This window comes from Aphelocoma coerulescens, chromosome 21, assembly GCF_041296385.1.
Source record: "Aphelocoma coerulescens isolate FSJ_1873_10779 chromosome 21, UR_Acoe_1.0, whole genome shotgun sequence".
Lineage (NCBI taxonomy): Eukaryota > Metazoa > Chordata > Aves > Passeriformes > Corvidae > Aphelocoma > Aphelocoma coerulescens.
Window position 1 is genome coordinate 6,234,653 of NC_091034.1, and position 16,174 is coordinate 6,250,826.

Below are 16,174 nucleotides of genomic sequence, written 5' to 3' on the forward strand. Positions count from 1 at the left end.
AGGCCCCACACAAACTGGAGATAAGAGACCGGCTCCAAATCCCCAGGAAATGGCTCTGAATTCTGACTGACCACTGTGTTACCTTTCCACAATCGTAAAATGTTTCAGCTCTGTGGGAAGTTCTGTGCCCAGAGGTGTTTTGCTGCATTTTAGACTCGTAGAGAGTGAAGACTCAGAGAAGCTTTATTACATACTTAGGAAAAGAGGGAAGATCCCGATGTTTCCTAGGAGGAATCTGAAGCCTTTCCTTCTCCCATGCTGCCACCTGGTGACAAATCCCGCTCCAGCTCCTAAAACACCTAAACTCCCATCCCACAGGAGCAACTTTCAGACTCCATCGAACCACAGCTGGTGCAGACATCAAACACTGCAAAAATATTCATTTTTAGTTGGGAGATTGCTGATCCCTGCTGATGCTGCACCTCTTTCCCTGGCTGAGCAGAGCTCCCGGCTCACCTACAACAGCTTCCACCTGCAAGTGAACTCACTGGAAGTCATAATGACAGGGCTGGAGGACAGGTATGTCTTTGCAAAAACACCTTTGGAGAAACTGCTACCAAAAAATTCATAAATCCCTCCTCCTAAATGACAACACTTGCTGAACAACTGTAACACTTAACTCCTTTCCCTCCTGATGAGCTGCTTTCACTGCTGTTTATTTAAAAGTTCACCTCAGTAAAAAAGTAACACTGAATACCTCAAGATCCAGTCGCCTTCAGCAACAAGAATAAGCCATCAGCAAATTTAAAAAAAAAAAAACAAAACAGAACTTAGCAGAAAGGTGATTGTAGCACAGAGATGGCTGAAGGTGCCTTGTCACCGTTCTCTGAATTTTCTCCATTTGGGGGTTTGGTTTTATCTTGAAAGTTTTTCACTCAGCAATGGCAGTGACCCCTCATGAGTGTTGTGGAGGGATGAGCAGTGGTTAACAATTAGCAGCTTCCACAGCTGGAAGTGCTGGAAAACATCCAACCCCCCCAGTGAAACATTAACCAAAGAAAGAAAAAGGTCAGAAAAAAATATTGTACTTTCCCGATTTCTGTCTTTACTGCTCACTGTGACACAGTCAGGATGCCCAACCAGCCACAAAATCAGCAAGCACAAAACCAGCAGTGGACTTGCTGGGTGCTCCTGGTATTTTCAGAAAGAAATGTTAGAAAATGCTTTACAGACTTGTCACTTATTTGACCACCCAAAGCAAAGCCAAGTCTCAGCAGACACACAAGAATCAGCCTCTTCTCAGGTTCAGTTACTTTGGAATTGTGGCACTCCTTTTCAGAATCAGTCTCTTTTTAGGTTCAGGTACTTCCCAAACTAGAAAATTTGTGGCATTTTGGCACTCCTTTTTGTACAAAAAGAGCTGGGGGTGACAGCAACTGGGGGCAGTTTGCCCTTCCATGATTACTACAATGCACAGGTTTTCAGAACATGAGAATGGGACCAGTATTTGCACTTGAAAACCAAATCCCACCCTAAAAATCACCATGTTTTTATTCTTAGAACTGTAACAGAAAGTGTTTCTTCATGGACAGATCTGCCTGTGTACAGCAGAGATTTTTTTTAAGGAGTTTTAAAGCATTCCCTAAACCTTTCCATTTTCCATTGCCTGCAGCTTTTCCCATCAGAGCTGTGATTTTTTGTGATTTATAAACCACAGAGTTTCTGAAACATCACCTTATTCTGCAAAAACACCCAGAACTAATTCTGCTGAACAAACTAACAAAGTTTTTAAAAAGAAAAAAAAAATTAAGGAGTTGTCTATCATATTTTCCCTGCACAAAAGGCCACCATTTCCCATTTTTTTCCATTCCTCATGGTCATGTGGATGCCACCTCCCAGATGTACCAGCAGACCCATCCCAAGCCTTCTCTGTGCCTCTCCAAATTCTTCCACATCTCATTTTATAGATCATCCTGATAACTAAAGCATTTCTATCCTCACCAAATCCTTCCTTAAAAAACATCCACCAGGATGCTCTTCCAGAATAATCCTTTTCCTTAAGGTAAAGCAAACAGCCACACAACTCAGAGTCTTCCCTTCTGCAGACACCAGGAAAGTTCTTTCACAGGGAGAATGTGTTTTCTTTAATAAAACTTTATTTTTAGACACAGAGGATATTAACTTCCTTTACTAAAAACTACCTGCTTCTTGCTGGGCACAATTCCTTTTCCCAGCAGTATCTTCTTTACTCCTAAAAACTGAAAAATCTGTACAAAAATGCATTGGAAACGGCGTTGTGTATTATGTGGAATGTTTAAAATGGAAAAAAAAAAAAAAAGCCATTTTTTTCCCACCAACAAGCAATAGTGGAATAATTAATGCATGCCAAGTGTCAGCTGTCCAGGGGGGAAGAAGAAAAGTCCCAGGCATTCCACACAGCCCACTGCTCCTGAAGGGGATGTAAGAGGGAAGAGCTTTCCAGCCCCTGATGACACTCCCAGTGCCTTGATCACTCAGCTATTTCAGACTTTGATGCTTCAGAAGATGCCACTGGGCTATTTCATTAACTCCTTTGCAAGCCCTCCTTTTCATTTTCAAGTTGCCTTTCTCTTCATGATCATTTAGGGGAAAAAAGGGTTGTGCTTGGGTTTTTTAACCATCTCCATTGTCTGCCACAGTTCAAACAATGTCCAATTCAGGCCTGGTTCCTTCGGGGTCGGCACCAACTTCCTGCACAGGAGCAGTTGTTTGATCCCCTTTCTCCTCGTTAACATCAAAGCCTGGCCGTGCTGCTCATGCTTTATGACACGTCAAAGGAAAACACAGAGTATGAACAGTCAGCTTGTATCAGCTTTTATCAGAAAATCCTACTCTTTACACTGCTAATAGCCAGGCTTTTACTTCTCTCTTAAGAGCAAGAACCACTGTTGGGCCACTCTCAAATCAGATTTTAAGGTATTACCCAAAAAAAGAGATACCGCTGACACTGCTGCAGAGGAAACAGTCCCACCAACAAGCAGCGAGGGGGATTTTCAGCTGAAGAACTGAGACCATTTTTCAGGATATTATTACAAAACTAGCCCTTTACAGTCATGTTCTTCATACTTATGGGGCACCTAACTTTTCCTCATTTGCCAGATATCTGGGAGGGCAGCTGCACCAGCCAGCAGGACCACAGAGACGAGGATTGCCACGACTGCTATCAGAGCTAGAACTGGAGAAGTGTCCTGCTCCTCAGGTGTGATGTGAGAAAAGAAGTAATTGTGGTGTTAGAACCTGCCCGTGGCACTGCCACCCTGTTTTCCACATCACACCTCCCAAAGGTCTTCCTGACTTGGTGGGTAATCCAAGTGGGAGCTGGCTCTTGCCTCTTTGCTTTAATGCTTGTAAGTGCAAAATGATTCTCCTCAGAAGCAAACTGTCGGCTGTTCTACTCTAGATAAGGGATGTGTCACCTGAAACCCAGGTACCACAACTGTTCTGCTCTCCCAGGCTCCATAGCCAGCTCTGCTGGAACCACCAGAGAGCCTCCCATGCAGTGATAAGTTTGGTCAAGAGGCTGAACACTACATCTGTCATGTCAATGAGCTTATAAAGAGAGGAGTTAAGCTGTTCCCAAGAAGAACAGGAACAGGATTCCACACTTGGAGCCTCACTGGAAGGAAGATGGTGCTGTTTGGAAGAGACTAAAATGCAAATCCAACAGCCTCACTCACCCAAAAGGAGTCCAAGCTGCTTCCCTGGGCAGTGGGGTGCAGGTCTCAGACATGCAGGCTGTGGTGGAAGTGCCAGGAGGGCAAACTTCACACACATTGTCCTTGGATTTTGTGCCTAGAAGGGAGAAACCCACAGGATTTCTCTCTGCACCTCTGGCTAAGGACAGCCCAGCATAGTCTTTGTGACCCGGTGATTCCCTGCAGAGACCCTTAACCACAGGCAGCAGCTCACACACTTGTGCCTTTGCACGAAGGGAAGAAGCATAAAGCGCTCTTGGCCACATCACACTCGGTGCCCACGGGGCACTCACCCAGTTCACAGCCAGTGCTCCGACTGTGTGGGGACCTCGGGGCAGCACAAGGAGCGGGTTATACCGCAAGAACCGGGTCCCTGAGGCCAGTCCCTCACGCCCCCTGAGGTGGTTTCCCCTCACGGCCCCTCAGGCCGTTCCCTCAGGCCGTTCCCTCAGGCCCTTCTCCCACGGCCCCTGAGGCCGTTCCTTCATGGTGTCTGGTCTCCCCCCGGCCCCACTCGCCACCCTCATGGTGCCCCGGCAGGGGTCCCCGCAGGACGCCAAAGCGAAAGAAGGCGTGGAGGAAGGGGACGGAAAGGGAAGGAATGGGAAAGGAATGGGAAGGGAATGGGAAGCCGCCGGGCTGTGCAGCTCGGGTTCCCTCAGCGCTTCCCGCCCTCCCGGCCGGGCACAGCGGGGAAGGCTTTGATAGGGAGAGAGCTGTGCCCAAAGTCAGCAAAATACCTCAAGTTATGCCAAAGCAGCCCTTCAAAGCCTGAGAAACCCCTCAGATCCTGGCAAACTAACCCCTCAAAGCCTGACAAACTCCTCAAATCGTGTCAAACCCCTCAAAACCTGACAAATCCTTCAAAACCTGACAAACTCCTCAAATCGTGTCAAACCCCTCAAAACCTGACAAACCCTTCAGAGCCTGACAAACCCCTCAAATTATGGCAAACCCCTCAAAACCTGACAAACCCCTCGAATCCTGGCAAGCCAACCCCTCAAAACCTGGCACAAACCCACCCCTCAAAACCTGGCAAACCAAGCCTTCAAATCCTGGTACAAACCCCTCTAAACCTGGCACAAACCAACCCCTCAAAACCCAGCTTAGGGGGCCAAGTTTGTGAACAAATGGTGTGGAAGGAGGACTCAGGTTCTAGACAGGTGCAGGACATTTCTGCTCAGGTGAGGGGTTTTGGGACAGGAGGGGCAGTGACCGAGGAAATGCTCAGTAGGATTCAGCTGAGGGAATCTGTGTGACAGGAGCACTCCCTGGGGTTCGGGGTGGCTCACACGGTGGGAATCATAAAAATATACAGAGTAAACATGAATGGGAGTTCCTCGAGGTTTCCAAAAAAATCCATTTCTTCAGAGCGACATTAACCTTTCTCAGCGGCTGCACATCCTTCAGATGGAGAGACCCACACAGAAGTTGCACACAAATGCATTTTATTGCTCTCTACACACACAGAGACGCATACACAGTATGCAGGTGAGCCATAGGGCAGTCCCAGCACTGGGAGAAACATCATCCACCAGGAATTCAACCACTCAATACAGATAAAAATCATTATTATAATGAAAATGCTAAAAAAGCATAGCTTACACCCAGAATGTATAACATTGACAAATCAAGCCTGTTACCTACTACTTTTCTTTAACATAAAGCAATAACACACTCTTTTTCTAAACTGAAAAAAGCATCAAATAGTAGAAATATTCCACATAGTTTCCTAACTCCTGGTCATCCCTCACACTGTATATACAGGACTATGAAAGGGCCATGGGGGAGAAATCCAAACCAAAACCAAACCCGTTTTTGATGCTGCACAACTGATAAGCAAACAGAGGGAAATTGATTTTAACCAAGTGTGCATGAACCAAAGGGAATAAATTTATCCTCCGGAGTGACTGAGCCAACCAGAGTTGCCAGTCAAGCCAGAGCAAAGCTGATGGCTCTTACTGGGAATATTAGAGAAAATCTCCTACAGCAATTCCTGTCCATCACAACTGTAACATTTACAAACACCCTCCTTCATTCTGAAGACGTTGCCCCTGCCCGGGCAGCACTGCAGCAGTGCCTACACAGCTTCAACACTAAAGAGAACACCTCAACTTCTGCCAGAGGATCCCAAAAAAGTCAAAAGCATGGCATTCTCTCATACATAAATAAAACACAGGGGGAAATAAAATCCCCTACAGGAGAGAGGATCAGAGCTGGACTATCAGATGCAGTCAGATCCTTCCTCTGGACTGTCACAGGTCCGTGAGGACTGCCCCAACTACCAGGGTCTCCAGAGAGGGCTGCTGTCCTTTGGAGACACTTGCTTCAGGGCACCGGTGTTCCCGGGGGAGAAGGAGACCTCTGGAGCAGCTGACTGGCTCTTCTGGAAGTGGCTTAAAAGTTTGGTCTGTGTTTCAGTTCGGACTTTGTGGAGAGAGAGGAAATGGAAAGCTTCTTGCAGACACCTGGAATAGCCCTCTCTGAAGTCAAACTGGGAGCTTTTATGGAAGGATCCTGCAGCTACAGAAGGGAAGGAAAGAGAGAGATGGAAGAAAGAATAGTTTAGAGCAGTTGTTCATGGCTTGAGATTGATACAACAATCACATACTGGAAGTAAAATGGAGATTGAAAGAAAACCCAATACTTACTCTTCATCTGCAGCTGGCTCTGCTGCTTCAGGTAGCTGACAGTCATCTCCAGGATGTCGGCTTTCTCCAGCTTGGAGTTGGGCTGGTGCCTCTGAAACTCCTTCTCCAGGAGCAGTTTCAGCTGCTCGATGCTGCTGTTAATCCGGTCCCGGCGCATTTTCTCCACCACCGGCTTCCTCAGCTGTAAAAAGCAAAGGAAAAGAGACCTGTTATTATATTATATATATATTATACTCCGCAGGGCTGTTTGCTGCCCACCACTGCTCCTAAACAGCGTGAGGCGAGGTCTCAGCTGGTGTAAACTGCTCTGCTCTGCTGTGCCGGCACTTACTTTGTTTTTCTCCTTCGGTGTCAGCAGGTTGTCGGGCTCCAAGAAAACGGTGCTGGGAGCCATCTGTCCTGAGCAGAGAGGTCTTGGAGTGGAATCCAGGAGAAACGTGTTGCTGGAAGCTGCCTGTGCCCGATATTTATACTGTCCGAGCTCGGGGCGAGTGTGTGGGTCTGCGGCTCGGTGGCGTTTCCCACACTCGCCAGCCAATCCGGGCCATGGGCAGCACAATGGGAGAAGCAGCTATTCTTGCATGCTCCAGTGCCAGTGAATAGCCCGCGGATAATGACCTTCTCCCAGATGAGCAGGTGGGGAGTGTGTGCTCCGTGAAAGGCTGGGATCAGAGTTACGTGTCAGGAGCTGGGAAAGAGCTGCCCTTCAATGGGAAAGGCTGCTGACTAATGCCGCGGATCAATAGCATTCCAGGGGCAGCCCGGGGTTCACATGCGGGAGGAAGGAGGAGGAGGAAGGAGGAGGAGGAGGAGGAAGGAGGAGGTCAGCTGCCGATGGCGGGAATGCTGCTCCCGGGAGCGCGCCGAGGCACACGCTGGAGCAGGCACAAGGCACACGCACATGCGAGCAGCTCCTGCGTCCAGAAATTCCTCAAATTCACTCACCTGCTTTCCCCAGTGAGCTGCTTGTGGTTCTCCCACAGGTGGCTCTGGCACCAGCTTTGCCCATGGGAAACAGAAAACGGCTTTCCCACTTTGACTTACTGCAAATAAAAACGTTTAATTTTAAGTACACACAATTATTGTAAACATTTTCTGCTTTGATCTGTGTTCCCTTCCCTCAGTACCTCAGCCCTTTAGAAAACTCTCAAGCCAAGTCATAAGCATTTCATGTTTCCAAATACCTGCAAGACAAATACTTGTGGAGAAGGGTCTTGGGAGTGTTTTGGTATCAGTTCAGTATCACATGCTGCTTCTCATTTCCTTCCCAAAACGTATTTTACTCCAATTATTTTCATTTAGTCTATACACAGAGGAAAACTGGGTGCAGAAGAGATTTCTATCCTCATAAACTTATTAGAAATCAAATTCCTGATTCCTCGTTATTCTCCCCTCGGCCAGTTCCTGTGTTGGATGCACAGCCTGTGCTCAGGAGGTGCCTGCAGCTGGGAGAGCTGACAGTCTCTGATAAAAATACAGCCAAGGATTCCTGCTGGAAAACTTGAACCAGATCTGCCAGCAATTTATCCATCAAGTAATGTCAGGGCTTATGTTTGGGGAGCACTTACTGTAATGAGTAAATACCAGTTGTATAAATACCGTTAATATATGTGTAGGTGTGTTCACCTTTACATTAATGTGTGTGTGTGGTCACACACAGCCTTTAATGTGAACACACCCAGAGCACAGGGACACATTTCTGTCTCACTCTGCAGCTCATTATTGGAGCACCAGGTAGGGCTCCAATGACCTCTTCCAGGCTCTGCTTTTCCATCCCTATTGTGCTGCCCTGAATGGGCTCCCTTCTCTCGGCACAGAGCAGCAGCTGTTGAGCTGGTCTTTTATGTCAAGTTGTGGGAAAGCTTTTGTGACACCGTTTCACATGTTCTCCTCAAAGCCCGTGGATTATCTCTGAGCCCATGTAATGCCACCTCTGAAACCAATCTTGCCCTCTGCTCATCCCTCTCAGGGAGATTCCCTGAAACAGAAACTCTGAAGCTGGAACTCTTTCTCCAGCTCGTTAATTGAGCACACGGAGAAGCAAAGTGCCAGTCCTGTGATGGGCAGAGCAGTTTTGCTAGAGACAATTGCTGTTTCCTCTTGCTGCTTTCCTCTTATTCTCGACTCAACACCCAGATAAAAACTACATTAATTCCATGGGAACAGCCATGCCAACCTCACCCTCCTTGCTCTTGGGAGTGGTTGTGCACTGGCACAGACAAGGGTCAGTGCTCAGAATTTCCTCCCCCACCGACATCCAAACTGATCCAGAGGCTGCACCTGAGGAGGCTGAATGCAAAATAATCTTCTGTGGCATTCCACTTTCACTAGAGAGGCTGGAGGCCCTACATATTTAAATTGGGCGTGATAGTAAGAATTACAATATTCAATGTATTACTGGGAGGTGAATGTAGCAAAATCTCCCTTGAGTGGGAAACCCATTGAGGTTCTTATGTCCTCGCTCTGTGTCACGGACAAATTTTAAAGAATCTGAAATAAAAACATGTTTTTAAAACAGCTTTTTATTTTCTCTTTGGTTGCACAAGCTCTGAGGGGAAAAATTAGCCAATTACTGACCGAGTTGGACGAGTTACTCAGATTAGATGCTCAGTTGCCCAAAACAGATGCTCTGCTTGGGCTGGAAATCCTAAAGAAAGTGATAACAAAAATTCCTCCCTATTATAAAGTTTGCAGAGTCTGTGGACTTTAAGAAGAATGTATTTGGAATTACACACCTCCTACTCCAAAAACACACACTAGTGGACAGAAAGCTCATTAGGATCCCAAAATACTGGACCTGGATGTTTCAAACAGGGCATCAACAACAGCCTTGCCCCAGAATTCCTGCCAGATGTTAGCCCTTTAGAAAGCCTCAAGGATGCTGCTGCTTTCCCAAGTCTGGAGAGATGCTCCCTGCTCCCACTGCTTCCCTCCTGGTCCGTGCTGCCCAGATGGCCTTTTGGGAGCAGGGTTTCCCACTGAACACAAAGCAGAGCCAAGCACCGTTGCTAATGTGGTTTGTAGTCGGGCACACTTCCTTTGTGACAGGAGGGAATATTGTTAAGGAATGATGTGGGAAACTCTGGAGTACACAAACTTCCCCAGCCGTATGTTAGTAAGTCCTTCAGAAAGGGGAGCGGGGCAGAGATGAACTGGGAACAGGAAAGACAGCAAAATGTGGGATGTTTAGTTAGTGCTGAGTCCTGAGGAGCATCCTGAGGTGGAAAATAAAATGGGTCCAATCCCAGGGGCCTTACTGGGATCCCCAATGAGGCCAACAGACAATGTGGACTCCAAGATTTGCTCTGCAGATTTCATACCTCTGGAACTATTTCCTGATCTCTGTTAACTTGTAGATACAAATTACCTCTAGACCTACAGCAGAATTTATCAAAACCTAATCAAAAATTGAATTTTCTCCTTCCAGATACCAAAACGAGAATCAGGTCTGTTGTTTCCCATTTCTTTCATCCCACTGGTATTGCTGGTATAAAACCTGACTGAGTTTTCTTAAAAGCCAGGCTCAGTTCTCATAGCTCCACATGGGCTGTACAAAACTCTCACAATACCCTCATGGTCCACAGGAATTGCTGTGTTTCCTGGGACATATTGAACAGACTGGGCAATTAAAGAGGCAAACAGGGCACGTGGCTCAGAAGTCCCAGTGCAATCTAACCCACTTCTGCCACCTCCAGTGGGATAATTGTCTTTGGCCTGACTGGTGGAAGAGCAAGATTCTGTTCTGTGGTTCCCTTCCCTGTCATTTCCTCCCAGCCCTTCCCTGCTTTTCCTCCTAATCCTTCCCTGCATTTCCTCCCTGTCCTTCCTTGTCCCGGTGCAATTTCTGTCTTCCTGCACAGCTTCCTTCCCTTTTTTTCCCTTTTCCTCATGGTTTACTTTCTCTCCATGAAGGTTTTATAATCTGATTTTTCAATCTGTCACTCCTTTCCCCCCTGCCTGTCACAGGCAGATGTGGTGTGAGGACAGGGGTGTCTCAGAGCCCCGCAGCCGTGGTGAGTGTGGAGTTCCCTCCAGTTTCCCACACCACTCTCCCATTCAGGGCATTCAGGCGCAGGATAAAGGAAGTGTGCCATGCTACAAGCTGAATTAGAAATGGTGTTTGACTTCCCTTTGTACTCCACAGAAACCTTGCTCTGGGCAGACCATCTGCATAGCCCTCACCGTGGAGAAAACCATTGATCAAGGCCTGTCAGCCCAGCTGGGGGAACTTGGGAAAGTAATTCCTTGTGCCACTTCAGTTCTTTAGGGCTTAACATCTGGCTGGAGGGGGAGGCGACAGTTGATGGTTTAACAGTCTTGCTTCCTTTCAAGTTTGGGATGCTGTTTTGATCCCAGATAAGCCTTTCTGAAATCCTGATTTTAATAACATGGAAAGCATCCAGAAGAGTAGGAATAATGCACTGGCTTTGCATTTTCAAAGTGCTTTACAAATACCAGCTAATGAATTCTCAGCGACCTCCTCCGTGGGTGAGGATGTATTATTAGCAATGTTTTACAAAGGCGGGAAAATGAGGCTGAGAGGAGAAAACCAAGATTTCAAGATTTCAAACAGCCTACAGGTCACAGGCTTCTATGGCCAAGAGGCTGTTTGAGACATCTGGTTTGCAAAAATGTTCAGCACCCACTTTTGTTTTAATTAGCTTTGGCATCTCTGAATGGGGCATGCTCCCTTGCTTGTGGGAGGACTTGGATTTCCAGGCTGGACCACACTCACAGCCATGCACCACCCGGATAAGCAAACACCAAAGTTCTCCTCTGCCCTCAAGTTCAGCAGTGGGGTTTGAAAATGTTATTTAGTATAATTTTTCTAATCCCATGAAACAGCTGGAAAGGAAGATGCACTCGAATCCCCGATCAGGAAATACTTACTGATGTGTTCAACAGAAAATAACTCCGCATCTCCAGAAAGTAAACTAAGTTTTATTTGATTATTTATACTCCTGCAGACCTGCAGCTGTGCTTAGGCCCTGGGCGAGTCTGTCTGTCAGCACTGTGGAATTCTGCTCAGCTGCTTCCCAGCAGGTATGGTTATCCTGGCATTGGAGCTCCTCAGGGGAGGGGATGCAGTGTGCCCTGAATTACATGGACTCCTGAGGGAATATGAGAGAATTTGACAACGTGCCTTGCCCTGTGGATGGAGATGAGGGCATCCAACCCTGCCCATGGCCTGGCAGCTCTTGTGTGTGCCCCTCTGCCAGTCCTTTGCTTGGCTCAGGACCAGGTTTTCTCCCTTCTGAAAAACCTTTCTTGCTTTTAGCAGACACTATCTCTTCATTCTGCTGCTTGCTGAGCATGGCAAAGATGTCTCCAAAACCAACCTGCCTGGCAGGGCAGGACCTCACAGGAGCCCCGGGACACTTTCCCCAGACACATGTCCGTTGTCCTCCACAGCTGGTGACTGATGGCTGCCAAGCACAAGAAAATGGATTCCAGTGGGACCTTACACCCCAAAACTCACCCCAAAACTCAGGCTGAGCTCGAGGGAAAGGGAGAAATTCATTGGGGCATACAGGAGAGTCAGCTTCAGGTTATAAACTTGTTCCCAAGGCAGGGAAAATCGATCGAGGCTCAGGGGACACCCAGGACGCCTGTGGCTCTTATCTCCCACTGCTGCCCTTGCTGGCCTCTGAGTGATTAAATGTCTGCCCCATGCAGATGGGATTAATTGCTGCTCCTGTCAGGGGAGAGGTGCCTGCCCTCCTGTCTGGCACAGACACACCATTGCCCCCCTCGTTAATGACAGTAAGTGGTTGCTGGGGCCAAACCTCAGGAGCCACATTCCCTATTTCCAACCTGCTCGCTGAAATATCCTCTCTGCAGGATACCTGCTCCCTGCCAAAAGCTTGGCAGCACTGTTTGTTGAGTCTTGTGACTTTTATCAGGAGACTCATAATACTTCAGGCCTTCAGCAGGACTTCACATCCAAGTCTCATAATTCTGTAAGAGAGAAAATTAATTATATCGATCCAAAGTCCAAGTTCTCAGTTAAAAAAAAAAAAATCCATCAAAATGCTTCTATTTTTATTAGAAACATCAAATTGTTTTTGTTAAACCCCTGTGATGTTCTGCCTGTTTCTTGGTTTCTCAAAGCCCAAATTTTGACACTTGAAAGGCTGGCAGCGCCGCTGGACCCTCAGAGGTGCAGAGCCCATTGTAAGAGCTGAATGCCACTGTCTCCCAAAAAACCCACCCAAAACCAAACAATGAAGGAAGTGCATGAACCCAGCAGCTTCTGTTTGCTGCCCCCACTGCATTGTCAGTGACAGGCTGCTCCCTTCCTTGGCCAGGGCAGGGGAGGTGACTGATGGGAAGTTCCAAAGGATTTTCGAGGAGCTCCCAGTGAGCTCAGCACTATCTGAGGTGCTTGGGAGAAACCTCAAACCCTGCTGGCAGCACGTGGGACATCCCCTAGCCCCATTCCAGAGGTGGGGAACGGCAGCATTTCCAAAATCCCCAGTAACTCAGCACTGAGCGCCGTGAGCCCCGGGAAGGAGCAGGACAGGATATATCCCGAAGTTGTTTTATCCGGGTTTGGAAGGAGGAGGGTGGTAAACACAGAACATGGTGGCTCCCGCCAAGCCTGCTCCCAGGGCAATGTGTTCCTTTGAGACATAATTGATTCCTGCCATCAGGCACCAGCCTGCTCTCCCCCAGGGTCAGCGCTTTCCCACATCCAACCCCATTATCCCACAGACCATGCCTTTTGTACAACACACTCCAGCTATTCATGTGCAAAGCAGCTGTAATCCCCAGACCTTTCAGAGTCAATATACCAGGAAATAATAAATCCCTCTTGTGCACTCTTGAATATGCTGAGAGGTGACTTGTGGGAATTTCAGCTGGGCAGAAAAATAATAAATTCTCCTTAATTTTTAATTATTTGTTATACTCACTGTAGAAGGAGTATGTCATTGGGGCATGACTACTTGGGGGTCACCACACAAGCAGCTATAGAAATTGGTTTTGCCTCTAACAACCCTAAAAATGTCTCAGATGTTTCTTAATGATCAAAGTCCACTTTTCTTCACTCATGCACCTGGGAATGGCAGTGTATTAAACATTCTGGATCTGAAGAAAAACTAATTAAAAAAGGTTAAATCTGTGAAGTATGTACTTTACAGTATTAAGACCCCCTTTTTGAGGGGGTTCTGGTGTCTCAAGGAGGCAAGATAATGCCATGACATTTAATGGAATATTTCATACAATAGGTCTAATAACAACATAACCTTTTCCCCTAGAAAAGGCAGATTTCCCTCCACTCCCACTCCATTGGTTCACATGCAGAGTTATGATTCCCTTGTGGGAACAGAAGCCAATCCTGAATAGCAAGTTTTACATGGTTATTTCTTTATATATTGCCTTCCAGCCAAATAGTGTTTAACTATTTTCTGTCATGTCACTGAAAAACCCTGAGCAGAGCATGATAGGCAGGGTTAGGGTTAGGGTTAGGGCTAGGGTTAGTGTTAGGGTTAGGGCTAGGGCTAGGGTTAGGGCTAGGGCTAGGGTTAGGGCTAGGGTTAGGTTAGGGCTAGGGTTAGGGCTAGAAGAAGGGATCCTCATCTGAGACACCAAAAGAAGAGTGGCTCCTCAATTAAGAAGTGTCAGAGGATCATTAGAGGTTAGCTCAAACAGGTAGTTCCCTGTATTTTCACACCTTGAACAAGAACCTCCTGTGAAGAAGCTGTGAGTACATGAGCGTGGTCAAGGGATGTGATAATACTGCAGGGGTTTGTGGTGCTGAAATCCATGAATCTTTCCTATTATGACAGGTCCACCCAGCAGTCACAGACAGACCCAATAGCTCTTCAAGGTTCATCATTTTGAATAGCATTCAAAGATAATAATTCCCACTCAGGTGTGTCTGCCTGGGACACTGGCAGTGATATTGCTGCCACGTCCCTCAGTGGTGCTGCCACCAGCACATTCCCCACTAAACTGAGATCAGAGCTGGCTTGATCCTGACCTCCCTCCATTTCCCTGGGTAAAAAAGCCTTCCCAGTACTGCTCTCAACAGACAGGCAGAAACTCCTCTGTGAGACAAGGAGAAGAGTCCCCCTCATCACCCTCAGCACTGCTGCTCCTCCACTCTGCTGCCTGAGGTGTTCCCGGGTGATGCCAAAGAATCACAAGGACCACATCAGCCCCGCCCCTGCCTCCCACCACAGGCACAGGTCAGCTCCCAGTTCCAAGAGGGCTCTGTGGAAGAGCTCAGCACCACTCTCCCATTTCCCAGAAGAGCAAAGTGAGGCACGGTGGAACAAACCAGCAGCCCTGGGACAGCCTGAGCTGCAGCTCAGCTTGGCGCTCCTGCAGCCACCCCTGCGTGAACCAGTGTCCCTTCCCCTTGTCACCCTTTTCTCCCAGTGCACACAGATCCCAGAGAAGCCCCTGAATGGTGAAACGTGCCCGTTTCAGCCTTCCTGGGTGAAAAAGCCACAGAGTTCATGGCGCCCCAACAGAAGCGCAGCTCCACAAAGGAGTTATTAGCGCCAGGCTGTGTGGGTTTGGATTTCTCTGCCTTTCCCATACTCTTCCCCCATTGATAACATTTCTTGCTGGGACAATAGAAGTGTGCCTTGCAACTACTCCCGACATTAGTGACGGTGCTTGAGCCTGAATGATTTAAAGGGAAAGAATCCAACTCCCAAAAGACCATCTGGCTATCAGTTCTAATACAGCAATAAAGGTCAGAGCTTCTCAGGAGTTGGGAAAAAGATGGTTTTTGACACTGAAGAGTCTTCAGCCAGCTTGGTCCATGCCTACCTGTCAGCTCCTGGCTGCAAGGTCTGCATGGCTCCCTTGCTAGGAAAGGGATAACCCAGGATACCAGCTCCTGGAGGAAGGCCAGCCAAAGACCACAGGAAAACAGGCGACACCTCATTAAAGCTGGCAGAAGCTGGGGCATGGTCTCTGAGCTGTGTCTTATTTTGTATCATAATCCTTTGACTGCTTCAAAGTGTTCATGAGATGTCTTGTCTCCTGGCTTTCCCACAACACAGGGAATAAAGGGCTCCAAGGACAACATCTGCCCTTCACAAAGAGCTGAGTCCATTCAGGCCGCTACAATGAGTCCCACATCGCTGCCTATTCCAGCATCACCTCCCTCCTTCCTGTCAACTGCCCATTACCCTCGGGCTTCATTGCAGCATTTCCAAGCAAGAAATTCTTTGGCTTTCTTACCTCACTGCACACTTCCCTCCTCCCTTGCCATGCCCAGATGCTCAGAGGAGGAGCACACCTCTGCCTGGGGCACCCCGGGCTGGACCCACACATGGCAGGATGCAGCACAGCTTTCCCCAGGTAGCTTCTGGGTTATTTTTGGTGCTGCCTCGAGGACTGTACACAGGCAGAGATTTTTCTCATAACACAACATCAGAACTGACCTCCAGTGCCCTCAAAGCTTCATTCTTTTTCTTGCCTTTATCACAAAAGAAATGGTGGCTTAATTCATCCTGGCATTTCCATGCAGTCACGAGCAAGCAGCACAATTTCCAGATAAAAAAATGGAGTGGGGATGACATGCTGAAGGTTACACAGCGAGGCAGGTACGTGGTGTCTGAGATCTGATATTCAGAACACTCGTCAGGGCCAGGCTGCAGCGAGGCCAGGTTAGAACCGAACACACCTGAAAGCTCAGCAAGAAGCAGAACCGACCTAAGGGCCAAAGATGGGCCTCGGCTGCTAAACCCCATTCGTGACCCACCTCTGGTTTCCCAAAACTTCCCACGATTCTGGGTTGAGCCTGATGCTATCCTTTAGCCCATCTTAACCATCATTCCTGAAAATGTCTCTGTGAAAGAGACAGATGAGAAAAAGGAAAAGCAAGAG

At 47.7% G+C, this 16,174-nt stretch overlaps 1 protein-coding gene across 1 annotated transcript; it reads right to left on the reverse strand.

Annotated features, from left to right (window-relative positions):
• Window positions 1-5,955: 5,955 nt before the first annotated feature.
• Window positions 5,956-6,737, reverse strand: LOC138121416 (transcription factor HES-5-like). The gene is made up of 3 exons (XM_069034906.1): window positions 6,657-6,737; window positions 6,326-6,506; window positions 5,956-6,197 (listed from the first exon to the last, which is right to left on the reverse strand). Exons 1-3 carry the CDS (start codon window positions 6,717-6,719, stop codon window positions 5,956-5,958), a joined length of 486 nt encoding a protein of 161 aa, XP_068891007.1. The 5' UTR covers window positions 6,720-6,737.
• Window positions 6,738-16,174: the final 9,437 nt, after the last annotated feature.